Source organism: Anolis sagrei, chromosome Y (genome assembly GCF_037176765.1).
Source record: "Anolis sagrei isolate rAnoSag1 chromosome Y, rAnoSag1.mat, whole genome shotgun sequence".
Taxonomy (NCBI): domain Eukaryota; kingdom Metazoa; phylum Chordata; class Lepidosauria; order Squamata; family Dactyloidae; genus Anolis; species Anolis sagrei.
The window spans coordinates 80,710,902-80,735,462 of NC_090035.1; the positions used below are offsets into that span (position 1 = coordinate 80,710,902).

General features: G+C 45.5%; 1 protein-coding gene across 1 annotated transcript in view; it reads left to right on the top strand.

Annotated features, from left to right (window-relative positions):
• The window catches only part of LOC132780781 (relA-associated inhibitor), a 56,748-nt gene that overhangs the window by 14,583 nt on the left and 17,604 nt on the right, over positions 1-24,561 (top strand). The window contains exons 2-6 of the mRNA XM_067462107.1: positions 11,143-11,255; positions 14,424-14,554; positions 15,339-15,903; positions 20,174-20,272; positions 22,747-22,835. Of these exons, the coding sequence (XP_067318208.1) occupies positions 11,201-11,255; positions 14,424-14,554; positions 15,339-15,903; positions 20,174-20,272; positions 22,747-22,835 (939 nt within the window). The 5' untranslated portion in view covers positions 11,143-11,200. The remainder of the gene's footprint in view (positions 1-11,142; positions 11,256-14,423; positions 14,555-15,338; positions 15,904-20,173; positions 20,273-22,746; positions 22,836-24,561) is intronic.

Below are 24,561 nucleotides of genomic sequence, written 5' to 3' on the forward strand. Positions count from 1 at the left end.
GGTTCAGTGCAATGGAAGCCTAGGGGAGTTGTAGTTTGGCAAGGTCTTCCTTGCAGAATATAGTGCAATTTGGCCAAAAGGGAGCGTCGGAGACTTGGAGGCATCTTACCCTTTAACAACAGCAACAACAGAATAATTGTAGAAGGGACACAGGTTGTGCCATGGAAGCCTGGGAGTTGTAGTTTGGCAAGGTCATCTTTGCAAACTACAGTGCAGTTTGGCCAAGAGGGGGCGCTGTAGCCTTGGGGGCCTGTTACCCTTTAATATCATCATCATCATCATCAACAACAACAACAACATTAGAATATTTGTAAAAGGAATGCAGGTTGGCACCACTTTTAACTGCTCGGTGCAATGGAAGCCTAGGGGAGTTGTAGTTTGGCAAGGTCTTCCTTGCAGAATATAGTGCAATTTGGTCAACAGAGGGTGCCACAGCCTTGGGGGCATCTTACCCTTCAACAACAACAGCAGAATAATTGTAGAAGGAACGCAGGTTGGTGCCATGGAAGCCTGGGAGTTGTAGTTTGGCAAGGTCATCCTTGCAGAATATAGTGCAATTTGGCCAACAGGGAGCGCCATAGACTTGGGGTCATGTTACCCTTTAATATCATCATCATCATCCTCAACAACAACAACATTAGAATATTTGTAGAAGGAATGCAGGTTGGTATCACTTTTAACTGCTCGGTGCAATGGAAGCCTAAGGGAGTTGTAGTTTGGCAAGATCTTCCTTGCAGAATGTAGTGCAGTTCGGCCAACAGGGGGCGCCGGAGCCTTGGGGTCATGTTACCCTTTATTATCAACAACAACAACAACAGAATAATTGTAGAAGGGACACAGGTCAGCGCCATAGAAGCCTGGGAGTTGTAGTTTGGCAAGGTCATCGTTGCAGAATATAATACAGTTTGACCAACAGGGGGCGCCAGAGCCTTGGGGGCATCTTCCCCTTTAATATCAACAACAACAACAACAACAACATTTGAATAATTGTAGAAGGAATGCAGGTTGGCGCAATGGAACCCTAGGGGCAATGGAACCCTTGGCGCAATGGAACCGTAGGGGAGTTGTAGTTTGGCAAGGTCTTCCTTTCAGAATATAATGCAGTTTGGTCAACAGGGGGTGCCAGAGCCTTGGGGGCATCTTCCCCTTTGACAACAACAACAACGAATAGAATAATTATAGATGGAATGCAGCACCATGGAATCTGTATATGAGTCCATTGAATTACTATATATGAATTATATTCATATATAATAATTGATTTTTCAAAAGGAAAATGAATCAACAGTTGGAATGCGACTGGTGACCACTGCCTGCGTGACTTCCTCCCTTGCATTTCTGCATTTGCTCCGAGGTTGCAGAATTTGGATTTGCAATTTATTCCAGCAAAACAATGGTCTCAAGCTCTTAGCTTTGGATAGTGGGATCTGTGGATAGGGAGTCCATGGATACAGAGGTCCAATTGCATCCTGCATTCACTCCAAACTTTTCCAGAATTTGGATTTGCAACTAATGCCAGCAAAATAATGGTCTCAAGCTCTTACCTTTGGAAAGTGGGATCTGTGGATACGGAGTCCGTGGATACAGAGGTCCGATTGCATCCTGCATTCACTCCAAACTTTTCCAGAATTTGGATTTGCAACTAATGCCAGCAAAATAATGGTCTCAAGCTCTTACCTTTGGAAAGTGGGATCTGTGGATACGGAGTCCGTGGATACAGAGGTCCGATTGCATCCTGCATTCGCTCCAAACTTTCCAGAATTTAGATTTGCAATTAATAGATGGTCACTGCAGATCCATATATTGCAGTCAAGCTGCATTATAGAATGGGTCTGCATTGACCATATAATGCAGTCTTGAACTGCATTATATGGCAGTGTAGATGCATCCTAAGTGTCTGATACAGGATGGCAGCCATTGTTGTTGTTATTAAGTTATAATATATGTATTTTACTGAATGTTTTTGCAATGATGATGTTTGTTTATGTTTTGCCCCATATTAAGTTATATTTAATATATGTATTTTACTGAATGTTTTTGCAATGGTGATGTTTGTTTATGTTTTGCCCCATATTAAGTTATATTTAATATATGTATTTTACTGAATGTTTTTGCAATGATGATGTTTGTTTATGTTTTGCCCCATCTCGAGCCATGTTGTTGTTGTTGTTGTTGTTGTTGTTGTGTCTGATACAGGATGGCAGCCATTGTTTTGTTGCTATTTATATTTTAATATATGTATTTTACTAATTGTTTTTGCAATGATGATGTTTGTTTATGTTTTGCCCCATCTTGAGCCTTGTTGTTGTTGTTGTTGTTGTTGTTGTTTATTTAGATAGGACAGTGCCCCAAGTTTCTGTCATTGCTCTTTCTGAGCTCTCATTTGGGGCAAAACAACCCATTCCTTTCTCTCCTCCCAAAGATCGGGTAACGTAAGGCCGGTGCATCCATGTGCATCGTCATGCGCCGCTTTGCACGGACGGCAGCATCGCACAGCAAAGCACAATTAACCGTGCATTTCTTGTTCTGCTTCCTCTTAACGGTCGGTCCCAGGTCTTGATCCACGGAGCGTAAAGTGGGTCGGTTGCAAAGCTTTTCTTTCCCAGCTTCCCAAAGGCTTAGCAAAAGAAATGGGAGCGCATCATAAGGCAGGAATGCCTCTGAGCATATGCAGAAGGCACACATGCCTCCGTGACAGCTAGCGCGCCTCTTCTAAAATTAAGATCCTCTCATCATTTCCGGAGCGGTTTAATATAATGCACATACAAGAAAACAGAGACAGGTGGGAGGTGGCCTAATAATAATAATAATATAGAAACTATGGGTATATAATAATAATAATAATAATAATAATAATATAGAAAGTTGGAGATAATAATAATATAGAAAAGTGAGGAATAAATAATAATAATATAGAAAAATGTAATATGAAAGAATTATAATAATAGAAAAGTGAGATATGTAATAATGTATAGAAAAGTGGGAATAATAATAATAATTTATTTTATTTATCGTGTCATCAGCAACCATACCATTGTATTACATTTCTAACAGAACAAAACAAACAGATTAAAAAAACCACACAGATTTGCAAACTTGGTAGTTGATTAGATGTCCTTTGACCAGTATCTGGCCCCTTGGAGTGCTTCTGGTGTTGCCGCAAGAAGGTCCTCCATGGTGCATGTGGCAGGGCTCAGGGTGCATCGCAGCAGGTGGTCAGTGGTTGGCTCTTCTCCACACTCGCATGCCATGGATTCCACTTTGTGGCCCCATTTCTTGAGGTTGGCTCTGCATCTCGTGCTGCCAGAGCGCAGTCTGTTCAGCGCCATCCAAGTCACCCCGTCTTCTGTGTGCCCAGGAGGGAGTCTCTCATCTGGTATCACCCACAGATTGATGTGCTGGATTTGAGCCTGCCACCTTTGGACTCTTGCTTGCTGAGGTGTTCCAGCGAGTGTCTCTGTAGATCTAAGAAAACTATTTCTTGATTTAAGTCGTTGACGTGCTGACTGATACCCAAACAGGGGATGAGCTGGAGATGTCTCTGCCTTGGTCCTTTCACTATTAGCTGCTACTTCCCGGCGGATGTCAGGTGGTGCAATACCGGCTAAGCAGTGTAATTTCTCCAGTGGTGTGGGGTGCAGACATGTCTCATTAAGAGCCACATCCACTGTTTTAGTGTGGTGAGATGCATTCCACATTGGGCATGCATACTCAGCAGCAGAGTAGCAAAGCGCAAGGGCAGATGTCTTCACTGTATCTGGTTGTGATCCCCAGGTTGTGCCAGTCAGTTTTCGTATGATATTGTTTCTAGCACCCACTTTTTGCTTGATGTTCAGGCAGTGCTTCTTGTAGTTCAGAGCACAGTCCAGAGTGACTCCTCCCAGGTATTTGGGTGCGCTGCAATGCTCCAGTGGGATTCCTTCCTTCCCAGGTCATAATCCTCAGAACTTGGGATGCTTGTCTGTTCTTGAGGTGAAAGGCGCATGTCTGTGTTTTAGATGGGTTGGGGATCAGCTGGTTTTCCCTGTCATAGGCAGTAAGAGCACCTAGAGCTTCGGAGAGCTTCTGTTCAATCATCTCAAATCTCCCTGCTTGAGTGGTGATGGCACGATCATCACCATAGATGAAACTCTCTGTCCCTTCTGGCAGTGGCTGGTCATTTGTGTAGATGTTGAACATGGATGGAGCAAGCACGCTCCCCTGAGGCAGGCCGTTCTTCTGTTTCCACCTACTTCTCCAGCCCTGGAACTCAACAAAAAAGCTGATTATTATTATTATTATTATTATTATTATTATTATTATCCCCTAATCTATTCTATGTCCCAAGTGGCCAGAAGCGGATTTTGTTTCAGCCTTGACTCTGTTATCACTCTCTCTCTCAGTCTGGCAGAGCGCCTGAGAGATTGGTTTGTTTGCCTGTGCTGACTAAAACATGCCTTCTATTTAGTGGCCAGAAGCGGATTTTGTTTCAGCCTTGACTCTGTTATCACTCTCTCTCTCTCAGTCTGGCAGAGCGCCTGAGAGATTGGTTTGCTTGCCTGTGCTGACTAAAAACATGCCTTCTATCTAGTGGCCAGAAGCGGATTTTGTTTCAGCCTTGACTCTGTTATCACTCTCTCTCTCAGTCTGGCAGAGCGCCTGAGAGATTGGTCTGTTTGCCTGTGCTGACTAAAAACATGCCTTGTATCTTGCGGCCAGAAGCGGATTTTGTTTCAGCCTTGACTCTGTTATCACACTCTCTCTCTCTCAGTCTGGCAGAGCGCCTGAGAGATTGGTCTGTTTGCCTGTGCTGACTAAAAACATGCCTTGTATCTTGTGGCCAGAAGCGGATTTTGTTTCAGCCTTGACTCTGTTATCACTCTCTCTCTCAGTCTGGCAGAGCGCCTGAGAGATTGGTCTGTTTGCCTGTGCTGACTAAAACATGCCTTCTATTTAGTGGCCAGAAGCGGATTTTGTTTCAGCCTTGACTCTGTTATCTCTCTCTCTCTCTCAGTCTGGCAGAGCACCTGAGAGATTGGTTTGTTTGCCTGTGATGACTAAAAACATGCCTTCTATCTAGTGGCCAGAAGCGGATTTTGTTTCAGCCTTGACTCTGTTATCACTCTCTCTCGGTCTGGCAGAGTGCCTAAGAGATTGGTTTGTTTGCCTGTGCTGACTAAAAACATGCCTTGTATCTTGTGGCCAGAAGCGGATTTTGTTTCAGCCTTGACTCTGTTATCACTCTCTCTCAGTCTGGCAGAGCGCCTGAGAGATTGGTCTGTTTGCCTGTGCTGACTAAAAACATGCCTTGTATCTTGTGGCCAGAAGCGGATTTTGTTTTAGCCTTGACTCTGTTATCACTCTCTCTCTCAGTCTGGCAGAGCGCCTGAGAGATTGGTCTGTTTGCCTGTGCTGACTAAAAACATGCCTTGTATCTTGCGGCCAGAAGCGGATTTTGTTTCAGCCTTGACTCTGTTATCACACTCTCTCTCTCTCAGTCTGGCAGAGCGCCTGAGAGATTGGTCTGTTTGCCTGTGCTGACTAAAAACATGCCTTGTATCTTGTGGCCAGAAGCGGATTTTGTTTCAGCCTTGACTCTGTTATCACTCTCTCTCTCAGTCTGGCAGAGCGCCTGAGAGATTGGTCTGTTTGCCTGTGCTGACTAAAACATGCCTTCTATTTAGTGGCCAGAAGCGGATTTTGTTTCAGCCTTGACTCTGTTATCTCTCTCTCTCTCTCAGTCTGGCAGAGCACCTGAGAGATTGGTCTGTTTGCCTGTGATGACTAAAAACATGCCTTCTATCTAGTGGCCAGAAGCGGATTTTGTTTCAGCCTTGACTCTGTTATCACTCTCTCTCGGTCTGGCAGAGTGCCTAAGAGATTGGTTTGTTTGCCTGTGCTGACTAAAAACATGCCTTGTATCTTGTGGCCAGAAGCGGATTTTGTTTCAGCCTTGACTCTGTTATCACTCTCTCTCAGTCTGGCAGAGCGCCTGAGAGATTGGTTTGTTTGCCTGTGCTGACTAAAAACATGCCTTGTATCTTGTGGCCAGAAGCGGATTTTGTTTCAGCCTTGACTGTTATCACTCTCTCTCAGTCTGGCAGAGCGCCTGAGAGATTGGTCTGTTTGCCTGTGCTGACTAAAAACATGCCTTGTATCTTGTGGCCAGAAGCGGATTTTGTTTTAGCCTTGACTCTGTTATCACTCTCTCTCTCAGTCTGGCAGAGCGCCTGAGAGATTGGTCGGTTTGCCTGTGCTGACTAAAAACATGCCTTGCATCATTAATTTCTGCAGCTGGGCCAGGCGCCGAGTTATTCTCAGGCTCAAAGTCTTGGGAATTCTCTGGTAGCAATTCAGGCCCTTTTCCGGGGATCACACCATCATCCCCAAACCCTTCAGGAACGTTCTCATCAGAAAAGACACTCTGAGCAGGAATCTCATCGTCATTCTCTGCATCTAGAGCAACCACAGGGCTTTGGGTTGGCGCTGCCAGCCGGTCCCATTCTCTGGCCATTATGTAACTGGGCTTGGCCCCGAAAATCGGTGCGCATTGCGCATGGCCCTGCCCTCCTTCCTTTGGTGCGTGTGCATGGATGCCGAGGACAAAGGCTTGGATTCTCCTCTTTCGGGAGTCAGTCGGGTGGAGTTGGCAAATCGCTCCGGATTAAATGTGACACTTGAAAGGAGAGATCATGCCCCGTCTTGAGCAGCCGAGTTTCGTTGCTTTGGAGAACAAACGGGATGGAACCAACGTCCCTAGTCCTCATTGAGGAGGCATCGTCTACGTCATACATTTAACACGGTACGACACCAATTAGGATCCTGGGAGTTATAGTTTCACTAAGGACACGTCTCCACTGTAGAATGGATGCAATTTGACCCACACCTGAACTGCCATGACTCATGGGAGTTGTAGTTTGCTGAGATCTGCCTAAAAATATGCAAACTACAGCTCCCGGGGTCCCATTGCTTGGAGCTGAGGTGCTTTGAAGTAATATCCAATTGCATTTGTTGCAGCTTGACCACCCTTGAACTGCCACGGCTCAAGGGAGTTGTAGTTTTCTTAAGGTCTGCCCAAAAGAGTGCAAACTACAACTCCCAGGATCCCATCACATGGAGCCAACGCGATTCAAAGTTATGCCTAATTGCATTTGTTGCAGCTTGAGCCCACTTGAACTGCCATGGCTCATGGGAGTTGTAGTTTTCTTAAGGTCTGCCCAAAAGAGTGCAAACTACAACTCCCAGGATCCCATCACATGGAGCCAACGTGATTCAAAGTTATGCCTAATTGCATTTGTTGCAGCTTGAGCCCACTTGAACTGCCATGGCTCATGGGAGTTGTAGTTTTCTTAAGGTCTGCCCAAAAGAATGCAAACTACAACTCCCAGGATCCCATCACATGGAGCAAACGTGATTCAAAGTAATGCCTAATTGCATTTGTTGCAGCTTGACCCCACTTGAACTGCTATGGCTCATGGGAGATGTAGTTTTGTTAAAGTCTGCCCAAAAGAGTACAAACTACAACTCCCAGGACCCCATCGCATGGAGCGAACGTGTTTCAAAATAATGCCTAATTGCATTTGTTGCAACTTGACCCCACTTGAACTGCCATGGCTCATGGGAGTTCTAATTTTCTTAAGGTCTGCCCAAAAGAGTGCAAACTACAACTCCCAGGACCCCATCGCATGGAGCCAGCGCAATTCAAAGTAATGCCCAATTTCATTTGTTGCAACTTGACCCCACTTGAACTGCCACGGCTCAAGGGAGTTGTAGTTTTCTTAAGGTCTGCCCAAAAGAGTGCAAACTACAACTCCCAGGATCCCATCGCATGGAGCCAATGTGATTCAAAGTAATGCCTAATTGCATTTGTTGCAACTTGACCCCACTTGAACTGCCATGGCTCAAGGGAGTTGTAGTTTTCTTAAGGTCTGCCTAAAAGAGTGCAAACTACAACTCCGGGGTACTGTTGCATGGAGCCAAGGCAGTTCAAATTGATGCCCAACCACATTTGTTGCAGGTTGACCCCACTTGAACTACCGGGACTTGTGGGAGTTGTAGTTTTCTAAAGTTCTGTCAAAAAGAGTGCAAACTACAACTCCCAGGATCCCACTGCACAACGTATTGGCAGTTTAATATAATACACATACAAGAAAACATAGAGGTGGAAGCTTGCCTAATAATAATAATAATAATAATAATAATAATAATAATAATAATATAGAAAGGTGGAGCATGAAATAATGATAACAATATAGAGTATGTAATAATAATAATAATAATAATAATAATAATAATAATAATAATAATATAGAAAACTGGTATGTAATAATAATATAGAAAGGTGGAGCATGAAATAATGATAACAATATAGAGTATATAAGAATAAGAAAATAGAAAAGTGGTGTATATAATAATAATAATAACAACAACAACATAGAAGAAGAAGATAGAAAATTGGGGTATGCAATAATAATACAATATAGAAAAGTAGAGAAGCGCCCTTAGTGAAATTAGATGTGACCTATTTATTTCCAGCATTGCAGAGCAGAGTAGAGGGTGAGTCCTGGCTCCCTATTGAAGTTAGAAAGGAAGGAGGAAGCTAACTAAAATGAATTTAAGCCTTGGAAAAATGATTAACAAGATGCCTATTTGCAGCTGGAGATTTCCACTCAGGCCTTATCGTCCTAATTTGGAGGATTCGCACTCGCATCCCCCTTCAATGCTTAGGTCTAGGGCCTGAAATATGGCGATCTTATATTTACCCGGTTAGTACTAATATGCAGACTCTGTTTAATGCATTTGACATTTTCGGTCTCATAATTATGTTAGGATCCGGTGTGGATTTGGACAGAAGTGTCTCTTGTCTTCCCAAGAGCTGATGTTCTGCATTCTTGTGGATATAGCATATCTGTTTACATAGGTATGCTATTGCTATATACATAGCAAGCCTATGAAGGTTGGGTATTTACACAATCCATAACGTGACTCAGTCTCAATGCCAGAGGTCTGATTCAGGAACGGACTCCATTGCCCTTTAAGGAAGGGTATGTGTTGGAACGGGTATGTGTCTGATCTGGCCACAGTGGTCCTTGCTCTTGTTACATCCCGAATAGACTACTGCAACGTACTCTACGTGGGGTTGCCCTTGAAGACTGTTTGGAAACTTCAACTGGTCCAGCGAGCGGCAGCCAGATTGCTCACCGGAGCGACATACAGGGAGCACGCCTCCCCCCTGCTGTGTCAGCTCCACTGGCTGCCAGTTCAGATCCGAGCACAATTCAAGGTGCTGGTTTTGACCTACAAAACCCTGTACGGTTCCGGTCCAGTGTACCTGTCCGAACGTATCTCCCTCTACGTCCCACCCCGGAGTTTGAGATCATCTGGGGAGGCCCTGCTCTCAACCCCACCGCTATCACAAGTGAGGTTGGTGGGGACGAGGAGGAGGGCCTTCTTGGTGGTGGCCCCTCACCTGTGGAACTCACTCCTGGGGGAAATTAGGGCGTCATCATCCCTCCTCTCCTTCAGGAGGAAGGTAAAGACGTGGTTGTGGGACCAGACCTTTGGGCAATCTGACAATTAGAGAAGATAATCAGGCGAGTATGACTACGACTGACAATGTGGAATTGAAAATTTATTTATTTGTCGTGTCAGAGCAGCCAGTCCATTATATTACATTTCTAACAGAACAAAGCAAACAGGCAGAAAAATACACAACTTGTGAGTTTGGTAGCTGGTTAAATGTCCTTTGACCAGTATCTGGCCACTTGGAGTGCTTCCGGTGTTGCCGCAAGAAGGTCCTCCCTTGTGCATGTGGCAGGGCTCAGGGTGCATTGCAGCAGGTGGTCAGTGGTTTGCTCTTCTCCGCACTCGCATGTCGAGGATTCTACTTTGTAGCCCCATTTCTGAAGGTTGGCTCTGCATCTCGTGGTGCCAGAGTGCAGTCTGTTCAATGCCTTCCAAGTCGCCCAGTCCTCTGTGTGCCCAGGAAGGAGTCTCTCATTTGGTATCAGCCATTGGTTGAAGTGCTGGGTTTGAGACTGCCACCTTTGGACTCTCGCTTGCTGAGGTGTTCCAGCAAGTGTCTCTGTAGATCTTAGAAAACTATGTCTAGATTTAAGTCGTTGGTGTGCTGGCTGATACCCAAACAGGGGATGAGCTGGAGATGTCTCTGCCTTGGTCCTTTCACTATTGGCTGCTACTTCCCAGCGGATGTCAGGTGGTGCAATACCGGCTAAGCAGTGTAATTTCTCCAGTGGTGTAGGGTGCAGGCACGCCATGATAATGCGGCATGTCTCATTAAGAGCCACATCCATTGTTTTAGTATGGTGAGATGTGTTCCACACTGGGCATGCATACTCAGCAGCAGAGTAGCACAGCGCAAGGGCAGATGTCTTCACTGTGTCTGGTTGTGATCCCCAGGTTGTGCCAGTCAGCTTTCGTATTGAAAATGGAACTATGAGATAGCGAACGCTGACCGTTTATGAGGAGGAATTGGGTTTGTATTGGTTTTATTGGTTTTTATAGTTGTAATGTAGGAATTGTTGTTTAACTGTGAATTGATGCTATTTCTGTTTTTAACTGTTATGTGATGTGGGCATCGAATTGTGCCTTTGCTTTGTAAGCCGCCCTGAGTCCCCTTCGGGGTGAGAAGGGCGGGGTAGAAGAAACCGAAGTAAATAAATAAATAAATAGGAACAAAATCAAAAGCAGGAGCGGAATATTTCGGTTTCCGTCTCCATCCAGGTTGGCTCAAGGTTTGCGGTGCCACCCAACACTTGGCACTCGATCCAAGAAGAAGAGATGCAAAACTGGTCAAGTTGCAAAAACTTGGGCTTCCCGTTGTATACTTTCCGCCTCTCCCAACCTTTCGTGTTGAGATATATATGTGTGTGTGTGTGTGTGTGTGTGTGTGTAATATTTAAATCCCTGGCTCGCATGGCCTTTCCAGGTGCCGTCTCCATGACTCAGGTGCGACTCTGTTTCCCAGCTCCTACCTTTTTGCAAAGGCTTCCTTTTTATAAGCTGGAGAAAAGGGCTCGGCTCGCTGCAAAACAGCCCTGCGGGGCGGACCGGATCATATCATCACCGCCTCACTCTGTTGGGGTTCCCAGGGAAGTTCTCCCGTGGGAGAAACCAGCCAATGGAGGTCCTTCCTCTCCGTAGGTCGCTGCAAGACGCGGGCCGCCGGTGGCTGACGGCGCTGGACTCCCAGGTGGCCGCCATGGCCAGCGAAGACACCGCCAGCATCCAGGACTTCCTGGACCGCAGCTTTCAATGTGAGTTGCTCTTTTGCTCATTTCGGGGTCATATTCGGGGTTGTCCCATTGTTTTTTATGGGGTCTACATCAAATGGGAATCGGGTCCGGATTTGCAAGACTAGAGATGGCCCATTTTGGAGATTCAGTTGGAGGGATCCTGTTTAGTTTCGTAACCTGCATTTCCGAAGCTTCGTAATTGCTTTGTAATTGCTCCTTTTTTGCTTGTTTTGGAGTCACATTCAGGATCGTCCCATTGTTTTTTATGGGGCCTGCTTCAAATGGGAATTGGATCTGGATTTGCAGGATTGTGGGTGGCTTGTTTGGAGATTCAAGTGCCCCCCCCCGCCCCCCGTTTCATTTCGTAAAGAGTCAGAGGGATTCCATTTAGTTTTGTAACCCGGATTTCCGAAGCTTCGTAATTGTTTTGGAATTGTTCCCTTTTTGCTTGTTTCGGGGTCACATTCGGGGTCGTCCCATTGTTTTTTATGGGGTCTACATCAAATGGGAATCGGGTCCGGATTTGCAAGTCTAGAGATGGCCCGTTTTGGAGATTCAGTCGGAGGGATCCTGTTTAGTTTCGTAACCTGCATTTCCGAAGCTTCGTAATTGTTTTGGATTTGTGCCCTTTTTGCTTGTTTCAGGTCACATTCAGGATTGTCCCATTGTTCATATGGGGTCTACATCAAATGGGAATCAGATCTGGGTCCAGATTTGCAAGACTACAGACGGCCCGTTTTGGAAATTCAGACAGAGGGGTCCCGTTTAGTTTCGTAACCTGCATTTCCGAAGCTTCGTAATTGTTTCGGAATTGTTCCCTTTTGCTTGTTTCGGGGTCACATTCAGAGTCGTCCATAGTTTTTTGTGGGGTCTGCTTCAAATGGAGATTGGGTCCAGATTTGCAGAACCAGGGGTGGCTCATTTCGGAGATTCGGGTGCCCCCCCCCCATTTCATAAAGAGTCGAAGGGATCCCGTTTTGTTTCGTAACCTGCATTTCCAAAGCTTCGTAATTGTCTCATAATTGTTCCTTTTTGCTTGTTTTGGGGTCACATTCAGGGCCATCCCATTGTTTTTTATGGGGTCTGCTTCAAATGTGGATTAGGTCTGGGTCTAGATTTGCAAGACTAGAGGTGGTTTGTTTCGGAGATTCGGGTGGCGACCCGTTTCGTTTCATAAAGAGTCTGAGCAATCCTGTTTAGTTTCGTAATTCCATTTCCGAAGCTTCGTAATTGTTCCCTTTTGCTTCTTCGGGGTCACATTATTTTTATGGGGTCTGCTTCAAATAGGGATTCGGTCCAGGCCCGGATTTGCAGGACCAGGGGTGGCTTGTTTAGGAGATATGGGTGGCCCCCCATTTCGTTTCGTAAAGAGTCGGAGGGATCCCATTTAGTTTCGTAACCTGCATTTCTGAAGCTTTGTTTCAGAATTGTTCCCTTTTTCTTGTTTCGGGGTCACATTCAGGGTCGTCCCATTGTTTTTTATGGGGTCTGCTTGAAATCAGGTTCAGGTCTGGTCCGGATTTGCAAGACTAGAGAAGGCCCATTTCGGAGATTTGAGTTGCTCCTGTTATGTTTCGTAAAGAGTCGGAGGGATCCCGCTTAGTTTCGTAACCCGCATCTCCGAAACTTCGTAATTGTTTTGTAATTTGTTCCTTTTTGCTTGTTTTGGGGTCACATTCAAGGTTGCCCCATTGTTTTTATGGGGTCTGCTCCCAATGGGGATTGGGTCCGGATTTGCTGGACTTGGGGTGGCTCGTTTCAGAGATTTGGGTGGTCCCCCATTTCGTTTCGTAAAGAGCCAGAGGGATCCCGTTTAGTTTCATAACCTGCATTTCTGAAGCTTCGTAATTGTTTCGGAATTGTTCCCTTTTGCTTGTTTCGAGGTCACATTCAGGGACGCCCCATTGTTTTTATGGGGTCTGCTTCAAATTGGGACTGGGTCTGGATTTGCAGGACCAGAGGTGGCTCGTTTCAGAGATTCAGGTGGCCATCTGTCAGGAGGGATCGAATGGTGTCTTCCTGCCTGCTAGAAGCAGGTTGGATTGGATGGCCTTTAGAGGTCTCTTCCAACTCTAGGATTGGATGATTCTCTATTTCCTTGCCATGTATCTTGGGGATGCAGCGCTTGATCAGGGATCTACAGTGCGCCACAACTCTATGTGGCTTTGGAGGCCCCATTATGTAATCTGCCCCTCTGGGAGACATAGCGCGGCATAAAGGAATGGGCCACGTAAGCCGCAGGAATGTCAAATAGCCCTGGGGCATCTCAGACAGGCAGCAGCATTGCCTTCCTCTGGACGTGAGACAAAACAATAACAGGGTGATTCTGCAGAATCACCCCAAACTTATGGCACATCTACACTGTGGAACTAATGCAGTTTAACACCACTTGGAACTGCCGTGCCATTGTTATACCATGTCTTTAGCCTTCAGCAAACTGCAACTCCCAGGATTCCATAGAAAAACAAGCCATGTAGTTAAAGCGGATTCAAAGTGCAATTGGAAGAGACCTCTAAAGGCCATCCAACCCAACCTGCTTCTAGCAGGCAAGAAGACACCATTTAATCCCTCCCAACAGATGGCCACCCAGATATATATATATATATATATATATATATATATATATATATATATATGATTGATAGACTATATTCTGTGATATGTCTGTAACATAATTCTAGAGTTGGAAGGGAGCTCCAAAGGCCATCCAATCGAACCTGCTTCTGCAGGCAGGAAGACACCATTCGATCCCTCCCTACAGATGGCCATCCAGCCATATATATGATTGAAAGATAGTCTATATTCTACGATATGTCTGTAACATAATTCTATAGTTGGAAGGGAGCTCCAAAGGCCATCCAATCCAACCTGCTTCTACAGGCAGCAAGACACGATTCGATCCCTCCCTACAGATAGCCATCCAGCCATATATATGATTGATAGATAGTCTATATTCTACGATATGTCTGTAACATAATTCTATAGTTGGAAGGGAGCTCCAAAGGCCATCCAATCCAACCTGCTTCTACAGGCAGGAAGACACCATTCGATCCCTCCCTACAGATAGCCATCCAGCCATATATATGATTGATAAATAGACTATATTCTATGATATTTCTGTAACATAATTCTAGAGTTGGAAAGGAGCTCTAAAGGCCACCCAACATCATCTCTTTCCTTTTGTCACAGCTCTGGCTTCAAGGCACATGGACCTGAAGCAAAGGGAGGTGGACACGGCAGCAGCCAAAGTGGATGAGCTCTCGAAGCAGTTGCAGTCTCTCTGGACGGACAACCCCAGCCCCGCCGCCACATCGGCCAAGGTACGGTGGTAGTGAGTCCCCATCAATAAGGTTTAGGTTCACAGCAGCCTGGGAGGAGCTAGAAAGGGGAATTTTCCTTTAAACAAGGTTTTTTGAAGATAGTGCCTGTTCCCTGTGAACAAGATTGCAAGAGCCAAGAGACTGTTAAGAAAGCTTTACAATTCCTGTTTTGCTCATCAATAAAAGACTGTTATATTTAAGCTCAAGCCTCATAAAGACTGTTTAATAAGGGAAATTTCTCTAAAGGCTCCTTTTCGGGGGCCCTGGCTTCCCGCTGGATCCAAGCCATACATAGAATCATAGAATCAAAGAGTTGGAAGAGACCTCATGGGCCATCCAGTCCAACCCCATTCTGCCAAGAAGCAGGAATATTGCCTTCAGATGGCCATCCAGCCTCTGTTTAAAAGCTTCCAAAGAAGGAGCCTCCACCACACTCCCTCCGGGACAGAGAGTTCCACTGCTGAACGGCTCTCACAGTCAGGAAGTTCTTCCTCATGTTCAGATGGAATCTCCTCTCTTGTAGTTTGAAGCCATTGTTCCGCGTCCTATTCTCCAGGGAAGCAGAAAACAAGCTTGCTCCCTCCTCCCTATGACTTCCTCTCACATATTTATATATGGCTATCCTATCTCCTCTCAGCCTTCTCTTCTTCAGGCTAAACATGCCCAGCTCCTTAAGCCGCTCCTCATAGGGCTTGTTCTCCAGACATCCTCTCTTAAAGGCACTTCGTTTCAGGTCCAGCGGTGACAGAACACTAAACATGGCTCTGTTGTCTCCTCTTTGCAGGCGAAGGAGCGTTACAGCCTCGGCAGCGTCCCATCCCAAGACGTCTTGGTGAAGGCGTCCTCCTCGCTGCCGTCTTCTCCCCGGAAAAGCGCTTCGTGGGAGGCCACCGAGAGCAGCGGCTACATCCCGTTCGCCTTTGCCGGCGAGGGTCCGCAGAGCGCTCCTTTCTACGGCTCTGCATCCAACAAGTCTTCCTTGGGTCGGCCCATCTCGCCGCGGCCGTCCTTCTTCCTGCAGCCGGAGCTGGACCGCAGCCCGCTCCCTCCGGCCGCTTCCCCCTCGAGGCCCAAAGTGATGGCCGTCCCGTACGAATCGGCGGTCCACGCCTCGTCCCCGCGCTCCCTCCGCCCGGGCGGACCCTCCGAGCGGCAGTACGACTACAAGCCCTATGGTTCCTTGGGGTGGGAGGGCTCTCCGCGGACGCCGGCGGGGGAAGCGTCCGGAGCCCCACAAGCCTTCTTCCCGGACCGGGTCCCCTCCCCGAGGCCCCCTCTGCCGCCGCCGTATGAAAACCACAACATGTACCCTTCGGCACCCAGCAACTTTGCACCTTTCCGGGCTCAAGGTAACGTCCATTTATGTAGTAGAACGTACCCCTATTTACTTGAGTCGAATGCTCACCTTTTGGAATTAAATGACTTTGCCAAAATTCGTGTGCAGGTACAGCTGTACCAGGAGCTCCAATTTTGTTTGCTTTGCATTGAATGTTTGTTGTAGTCCTAAGTTGCAGGGACTCTGCAGATAGGTGGCTTCTTTTGGCTGCAATCATAGGGCAAGCCGCCTGTCAATTATAGTTAGGTTCCCTGGTCCCGCCCCTTTTGGGTTTTTGGAGGGAATAGGAGCCATTTTGGGTTCAGTCCACACGGAGAAGCCTTTCATAGAATCATAGAATCAAAGAGTTGGAAGAGACCTCATGGGCCATCCAGTCCAACCCCATTCTGCCAAGAAGCAGGAATATTGCATTCCAATCACCCCTGACAGATGGCCATCCAGCCTCTGCTTAAAAGCTTCCAAAGAAGGAGCCTCCACCACACTCCGGGGCAGAGAGTTCCACTGCTGAACGGCTCTCACAGTCAGGAAGTTCTTCCTAATGTTCAGATGGAATCTCCTCTCTTGTAGTTTGAAGCCATTGTTCCATTGCGTCCTAGTCTCCAGGGAAGCAGAAAACAAGCTTGCTCCCTCCTCCTCCCTGTGGCTTCCTCTCACATATTTATACATGGCTATCATATCCCCTCTCAGCCTTCTCTTCTTCAGGCTAAACATGCCCAGTTCCCTAAGCCGCTCCTCATAGGGCTTGTTCTCCAGACCCTTGATCATTTGAGTCGCCCTCCTCTGGACACATTTCAGCTTGTCAATATCTCTCTTGAATTGTGGTGCCCAGAACTGGACACAATATTCCAGATGTGGTCTAACCAAAACAGAATAGAGGGGTAGCATTACTTCCCTAGATCTAGACACTAGATCACTTTCATGCAGGACATAATACCAAGAGCTCCTGTAGAAAGCTTCGTCTTCTACGGCTTGGCCGGGGAGATATACAGCCCACAGCTTGGCCAGGGTTATACAGCCCTACAGCTTCTTTGTTGGGGGACCAACCATCACCGAAACCTGAACTCCTTTTCCCCTGGAAGTCTACAAAGCTGTGCTTGGTAAGGGTCACTCACAGAAGCCAGAAGCAGTTGGTACCGGGTGCAGGGGCTCCACGCCAACAGAGGCAAAGACAGACTGCCCAGATTAGAAGCTAAGGATTTCCTCATTAGTTAATGTACAGTTTATGAAGATAGTGCCTGTTCCCTGTGGACAAGATTGAGAGAGCCAATAGACTATTAAGAAAGCCTTGAAATACCTGTTTGTTTTCATTAATAAAGAACTTTGTTGAACCTTTGAGCAATCTAGAGACTCTGTTTTAAGGAAATCCAAGGGCCTTTAATCTGAGGCAGCCCCGGCGTCCCGTTGGGCACACAGAATGTATGTCCTGTCTACAGTCTTATGCACAGGCCCAGCGTGCGACAGCACAATTCGGGTTCTTATTATTTCTGTGTAATACAATAACCTGAGCCAAAGCCAAAGGGGAAGAAAACTTCAGGAGAACGTACCCCTACTTACTCGAGTCTAATGCTCACCATTTTGGGACGAAATGGCCATTCCAAAATCCAGATGCACATTATATGAGGGTTGAATGAAAAGTAATGCCTCCACCTTCGTAACTCCTCAACAGATGGCAGTACTGGTATGTGGCAGGTACTGGCTTGTTCAGTACACTTTCCTCTACAGTTCTGTTTTGATGGGAAGCCTTAGCATTGAATTGTTGTGTTGTTAAGTGCGAAGTATGGAACCCTACGCCGGTCAATGGAACTTAAGCAACGTATGCAGCAGGTACTGGCTTGTTCAGTAGACTCTCCTCTACAGTTCCATTTTGGCGGGAAACCTTAGCATTGAATTGTTGTGTTGTTAATGTGCGAAGTATGGAACCCTGCGCAGACGGTTGGTCAATGCGACTTAAGCAACATATGCGGCAGGTACTGGCTTGTTTAGTAGACTCTCCCCTACAGTTCCAGTTTGGTGGGAAGCCTTAGCATTGAATTGTTGTGTTGTTAAAGTGCAAAGTATGGAACCCTGCGCAGACGGTTGGTCAATGCGACTTAAGCAACATATTCGGCAGGTACTGGCATGTTCAGTAGACTCTCCCCTACAGTTCCAGTTTGGTGGGAAGCCTTAGCATTGAACGGTTGTGTTGTTAAGTGCAAAGTATGGAACCCTGTGCAGACGGTTGGTCAATGGAACTTAAGCAACGTATGCGGCAGGTACTGGCTTGTTTAGTAGACTCTCCCCTACAGTTCCAGTTTGGTGGGAAGCCTTAGCATTGAATTGTTGTGTTGTTAAAGTGCAAAGTATGGAACCCTGCGCAGACGGTTGGTCAATGCGACTTAAGCAACATATTCGGCAGGTACTGGCATGTTCAGTAGACTCTCCCCTACAGTTCCAGTTTGGTGGGAAGCCTTAGCATTGAACGGTTGTGTTGTTAAGTGCAAAGTATGGAACCCTGCGCAGACGGTTGGTCAATGGAACTTAAGCAACGTATGCGGCAGGTACTGGCTTGTTTAGTAGACTCTCCCCTACAGTTCCAGTTTGGTGGGAAGCCTTAGCATTGAATTGTTGTGTTGTTAAAGTGCAAAGTATGGAACCCTGCGCAGACGGTTGGTCAATGCGACTTAAGCAACATATTCGGCAGGTACTGGCATGTTCAGTAGACTCTCCCCTACAGTTCCAGTTTGGTGGGAAGCCTTAGCATTGAACGGTTGTATTGTTAAGTGCAAAGTATGGAACCCTGTGCAGACGGTCGGTCAATGGAACTTAAGCAACGTATGCGGCAGGTACTGGCTTGTTCAGTAGACTCTCCTCTACACTTCTGTTTTGGTGGGAAGCCTTAGCATTGAATTGCTGTGTTGTTAAAGTGCGAAGTATGGAACCCTGTGCAGACGGTCGGTCAATGCAACTTAAGCAACGTATGCGGCACGTACCGGCTTGTTCAGTACACTCTCCTCTTCAGTTCCAGTTTGGTGGGAAACCTTAGCATTGAACGGTTGTGTTGTTAAGTGTGAAGTATGGAAATGATTAAATGTCCTTTGACCAGTAGCTGGCCGCTTGGAGTGCCTCTGGTGGTCCTCCATTTTCACCTGAAATGAAAACGCACCACAGCAGAACTTCAGAGACTGGTCTCCCCACCGTACGACATCCTCCATTCAGTCCAGATTTAGCACTGTCTGACTTCCATCTCTTCCCAATCATGAAAGAAGGTCTGCGGGGACATCGTTATGCATCTGATGAAGACGTTGAGAGAATTGTGAGACGCCGGTTGCGGAAACAGAGTGTTGACTTCTTCCGTGATGACTTCAGAAAACCTGTTCATCGTTGGCAGAAATGTATCCAATTGTCTGGTGATAGTGTGGAAAAGTGAATAGTGGTTGTTCATCATTGGCAGAAATGTATCCCATTGTCTGGTGACTGTGTGGGAAAGTGAATAGTGGTAGTTAAAGAGCACATTCAAAGGATTATTTCTGCGTATTGTCGAAGGTTTTCATGGCCAGAATCACTGGATTGTTGTAGGTTTTTTCGGGCTATATGGCCATCTTCTAGAGGCATTCTCTCCTGACGTTTCGCCTGCATCTATGGCAAGCATCCTCAGAGGTAGTGAGGTCTGTTGGAACTAGGAAAAAGGGTTTATATATCTGTGGAATGACCAGGGTGGGACAAAGGACTCTTGTCTGTTGGAGCTAGGTGTGAATGTTTCAACTGACCACCTTGATTAGCATTTGATGGCCTGGCAGTGCCTGGGGCAATCTTTTGTTGAGAGGTGATTAGATGTCCCTGATTGTTTCCTCTCTGTTGTTTTGCTGTTGTAATTTTAGAGTTTTTAAATACTGGTAGCCAGATTTTGTTCATTTTCATTGTTTCCTCCTTTCTGTTGAAATTGTCCACGTGGTTCTTATGGATTTCAATGGCTTCTCTGTGTAGCCTGACGTGGTGGTTGTGAGAGTGGTCCAGCATTTCTGTGTTCTCAAATAATATACTGTGTCCAGGCGGGTTCATCAGATTATTTCTGTGTTTGATTTATTAAAATATTCCCATCCTAACCCAAGTAACGAAGGTGGAGGCATTACTTTTCATTCGACCCTCATATCTCATGGCTCCATTGAGTCCTAGTTTCCAGGGCAGCAGAAAACAATCCTGCTCCCTCTTGCTTGTGGCATCCTTTTATTGGACCCAACTTCAATGGCGAAGAGGGGCGCACCCCAAAAATGTTTTCTTCATGGCTTCTTGCTCCTTGTCCACAGATGACCTGGTTCTCCGTCGGAGGGGGGCCAAAAGCTGGAACGAATCCGACCTGGACGTGGCCTACGAGAAGAAGTCCGGCCACTCCGTCGGTTATGACCGTAAGTCTTGGAACAGTTTGGTGATGGATGGGGACAGGCCCGTAGCCAGGAAAAATATTTGGGAGGGGTTCAGATTCCCACCCCCCTCGAAATGGCTTTTGAGGTCGGTGTAACCCAGTCATCCAATGCCCAGTTTAGCCCAGTGTTTCTCAACTTTCCTAATGCCGCGTCCCCTTAATGCAGTGCCTCATGTGGTGGTGGCCCCCAACCATAACATTATCTTCGTTGCTACTTCATAACTGTGATTTTGCTACTGTTATGTAATGTAACTATCTAATCTGCAGGATGTATTTTCATTCACTGGACCAAATTTGGCACAAATACCCAATGCACCCAAATGGGGTTGAGCGGGATTGATTTTGTCATTTGGGAATTGTAGTTGCTGGGATTTATAGTTCATCTACAGTCAAAGAGCATTCTGAGCTCCACCAATGATGGATTTGAACCAAACTTGGCACACAGAATGCCCATCACCAACAGAAAATATTGCAAGGGTTTGATGGGCATTGATCTTGAGTTTGGGAGTTGTAGTTCACCTATATCTAGAGAGCACTGTGGACTCAAACCGTGATGGATCTGGACCAAACTTTGTATGAATACTCAATATGCCCAAATGTGAACACTGGTAGAGTTTGGGGAAAATAGATCTTGATGTTTGGGAGTTGTGGTTGCTGGGATTTGTCGTTCACCTACAATCAAAGAGCATTCTGAGCTCCACCAATGATGGATTTGAACCAAATTTGGCACACAGAATTCCCATAACCAACAGAAAATACTGGAAGGGTTTGGTGGGCATTGATCTTGAGTTTGGGAGTTGTAGTTCACTTACATCCAGAGAGCACTGTGGACTCAAACCATGATAGATCTGGACCAAATTTGGCACGAATACTCCATATGCCAGCAACTACAGCTCCCAAATGTCAAGGTCTATATTCCCCAAAGTCCACCAGTGTTCACATTTGGGCATATTGAGTATTCATGCCAAGTTTGGTCCGGATCCATCATTGTTTGTGTCCACTGTGCTCTCTGGATGTAGGTGAACTACAACTCCCAAACTCAAGGTCAATGCCCACCAACCCTTCCTTTATTTTCTGTTGGTCAGGGGAGTTCTGTGCGTCAAGTTTGGTTCAAGTCCATCATTGGTGGAATTCAGAATGCTCTTTGATTATAGGTGAAATATAAATCCCAGTGACTACAACTCCCAAATGTCAAGGTCTGTTTCCCCCAAACTCCACCAGTGTTCACATTTGGGCATATTGAGTATTTGTGCCAAGTTTGGTCTGGATCAAACATTGTTTGAGTCCACACTGCTCTCTGGATGTAGGTGAACTACAACTCTAAAACTCAAGGTCAATGCCCATTAAGTCCCTCCAGTATTTTCTATTGGTTGTAGTTCTATGTGTTAAGTTGGGTTCAATTCCATCGTTGCTTGTCAAGGCCTATTTCCCCCAAACTCAACCAGTCTTCACATTCAGGCATATTGAGTATTTGTGCCAAGTTTGGTCCAGATCCATCATTGTTTGAGTCCACAGTGCTCTCTGGATGTGGGTGAACTACAACTCCCAAATGACAAGGTCTATTTCCCCGAAACTCCACCAATGGATTCACATTTGGGCATATTGAGTATTCATGCCAAGTTTGGTCTAGATCCCTCATTGTTTGACTTCACAGTGGCTCTCTTGGATGGAGGTGAACCACAACTCCCAAACTCAAGGTCAATGCCGACCAAACCCTCTCAGTATTTTCTGTTGGTCATGGGAGGTCTGTGTGCCACGTTTGGTTCAATTTCATCATTGATTGAGTTCAGAATGCTCTTTGATTGTAGGTGAACTATAAATCCCAGCAACTACAACTCCCAAATGACAAAATCAATCCCCCCACAAACCCCACCAGTATTCAAATTTAGGCGTATGGGGTATTTCAATGGGGTTGTGGTGCGACCATGAGAAGTTGGTTGGTTGGCTTTAAGTAAGTATAGTGCAATTCACTCTTTGTAACCCTATTTTTTGTGGAGTGTTTGTTTTACTGCTACTGCTTTTTAAGTATCTTCAATAAACTGCTTGCATTTTTACCCCATACGCCCAAATTTGAATCCAGTGAAATGTGGTCCAGTGAAGGAAAATACATCCTGCGTAGTGGATATTTACATGACGATTGATAACAATATAAAGTAGCAACGAAAATAATGTTATGTTTGGGGGTCAACACAACACGAGGAACAGTATTAAGGGGTCACAGCACTGAATTAGATCGTACTTGCAGTTCTGGGGGGACTCTAATTTTTGCTTATTTGGCATGGGAATTTGGAATTAAGCAGTTAACATTCATGAGTTAACTAGGTTTTCTTTTTCTGACCTGAAAATTTTCAGGGATGGTTTGAACCCTTAAACCGCCCCTTTGGCTATGGGCTTGGATGGGGGCCAAAATATGCAATCGAATAGACCCATTTCATCAAGGATTTTGTTTCCTTGCAGGTGGCGATGCTCACCTTGGACTCCGCCAGAACAACTCGCTCGCTCCTTGGCGGGAATCGAGTTTGGACGGGAGCATCGGACCAAGCAAGGTGAGCTGGGAGTTGCAGTGCTGCCGCCCTCGTGTGCGGGTTCTCTGTGACGGCGCGAGTGGCGCCACGTATGTGTAGAACTGTTAGTTGCAAGATTTAAACTGTTGCATCATGCAGTTCTTGTGGGTTTTTTCGGGCTATATGGCCATGTTCTAGAAGCATTTCTCCTGACGTTTCGCCTGCATCTATGGCAAGCTTCCTCAGAGGTGAGGTCTGCAGACCTCACCTCTGAGGAAGCTTGCCATAGATGCAGGCGAAACATCAGGAGAAATGCTTCTAGAACATGGCCATATAGCCCGAAAAAACGCACAAGAACTGAGTGATTCCAGCCTTCGACAGTACATTGTTGCATCATGCTTAATCCTGCCTTTTTACCTGCTTATGTATAGTTGGATTGATTGGTTATTTATAGCTGTCAATCAGGGTTGTTTGCTCCAGTTGAATTGCTTTCTCAAGCTCAATTGTTTGGCTCTACCTCTTCCTGGAGGAGGGGAGTGCTTCCCTTCTCTCATTCTGCCATCAGAGTGTCTATCAGATGGACGTAAGAGACTTGGCTCTAAAAGCCCCTGATTAAATTACCTCTCAGCACCAATTCTGAGGTTTTTTACCCTTGAGACTTATGCTTCATGTTCAGACCAACCTGAACGACGTTGGAAGTCTCAAGCGCCTTCAAACCGGTTCTTTTGGCACCAGAGGAAGATCCTGAGTCTTCAAACATAGGCCATCTGAACTGGGGTTGTGATTTGCTCCGGCATTCACAGCCACTGAGGAAAGAGGAAACTTGGTGAGGCTTCTCAGCTTCAAACACCTTGGACTCAGGACTAACGTATATTTTCCTTCACCCCTTTGAAATTTCCAGCTTATTGCCTTAAAGGGATAACTCTTTGTGAACAATTAAAACCTATTTTGAGTTATTTACAGTGTTTTTGGGATCTTTGGGAGTTCCAGTTTCCTAAAGGAGGGCAAGAAGCAATCCCCTGGGGAAAGATGTCACATCCCTCATCCCTCTATAGCCCCCAGGCGCGACGGCACATTCTCCATTTGTCTGAATGGGAAAACGGACCTCAAAAACACTCCAGAAAGCAATGGGATGATCTTTGCTTCCTTTGTTTGAGCTTTGATTATGTGAGATGCTTTGGACTAGGACTAGGAACCGTTCTGGATTGGCTTGGAATCTTTGAATTTACCTATGCCACTTTGCAAGAAATATTGTTTTCATCTAAACATGATTTTTCTAGTGGTGTGATGCCCAATTTGTTGTAATGTTTCATTGTTATTTGATGTTGATGATGTCTAATGTGTTATGATTTGATTTATGGTTTGTTTACAGCATTGAATGTTTATCCCAATACTAATACTAATAATAATGTCCTAATAATTATAATAATTTTCCCCAATGCTATTAGTAATAATAACACAGTAATACGAATAACATCCCAATAATGATGATGATGATGATAACAATCATGATAATAATTATAATATATTCCAGAACGAATACTACTAATAATATAATATAATCAAATAATAATAATATAGCCAAATGCTAATAATAACATCCCAACAACAATAATATATCTCAATACTTATACTAATAATAATGGCCTAATTATAATAATAATTTTCCCCAATACTATTAGTAATAACAACATCCTAATAGTAATACTAATAACATCCCAATGATGATAATGATGGTGATGATAACGATAATGATAATAATTATAAT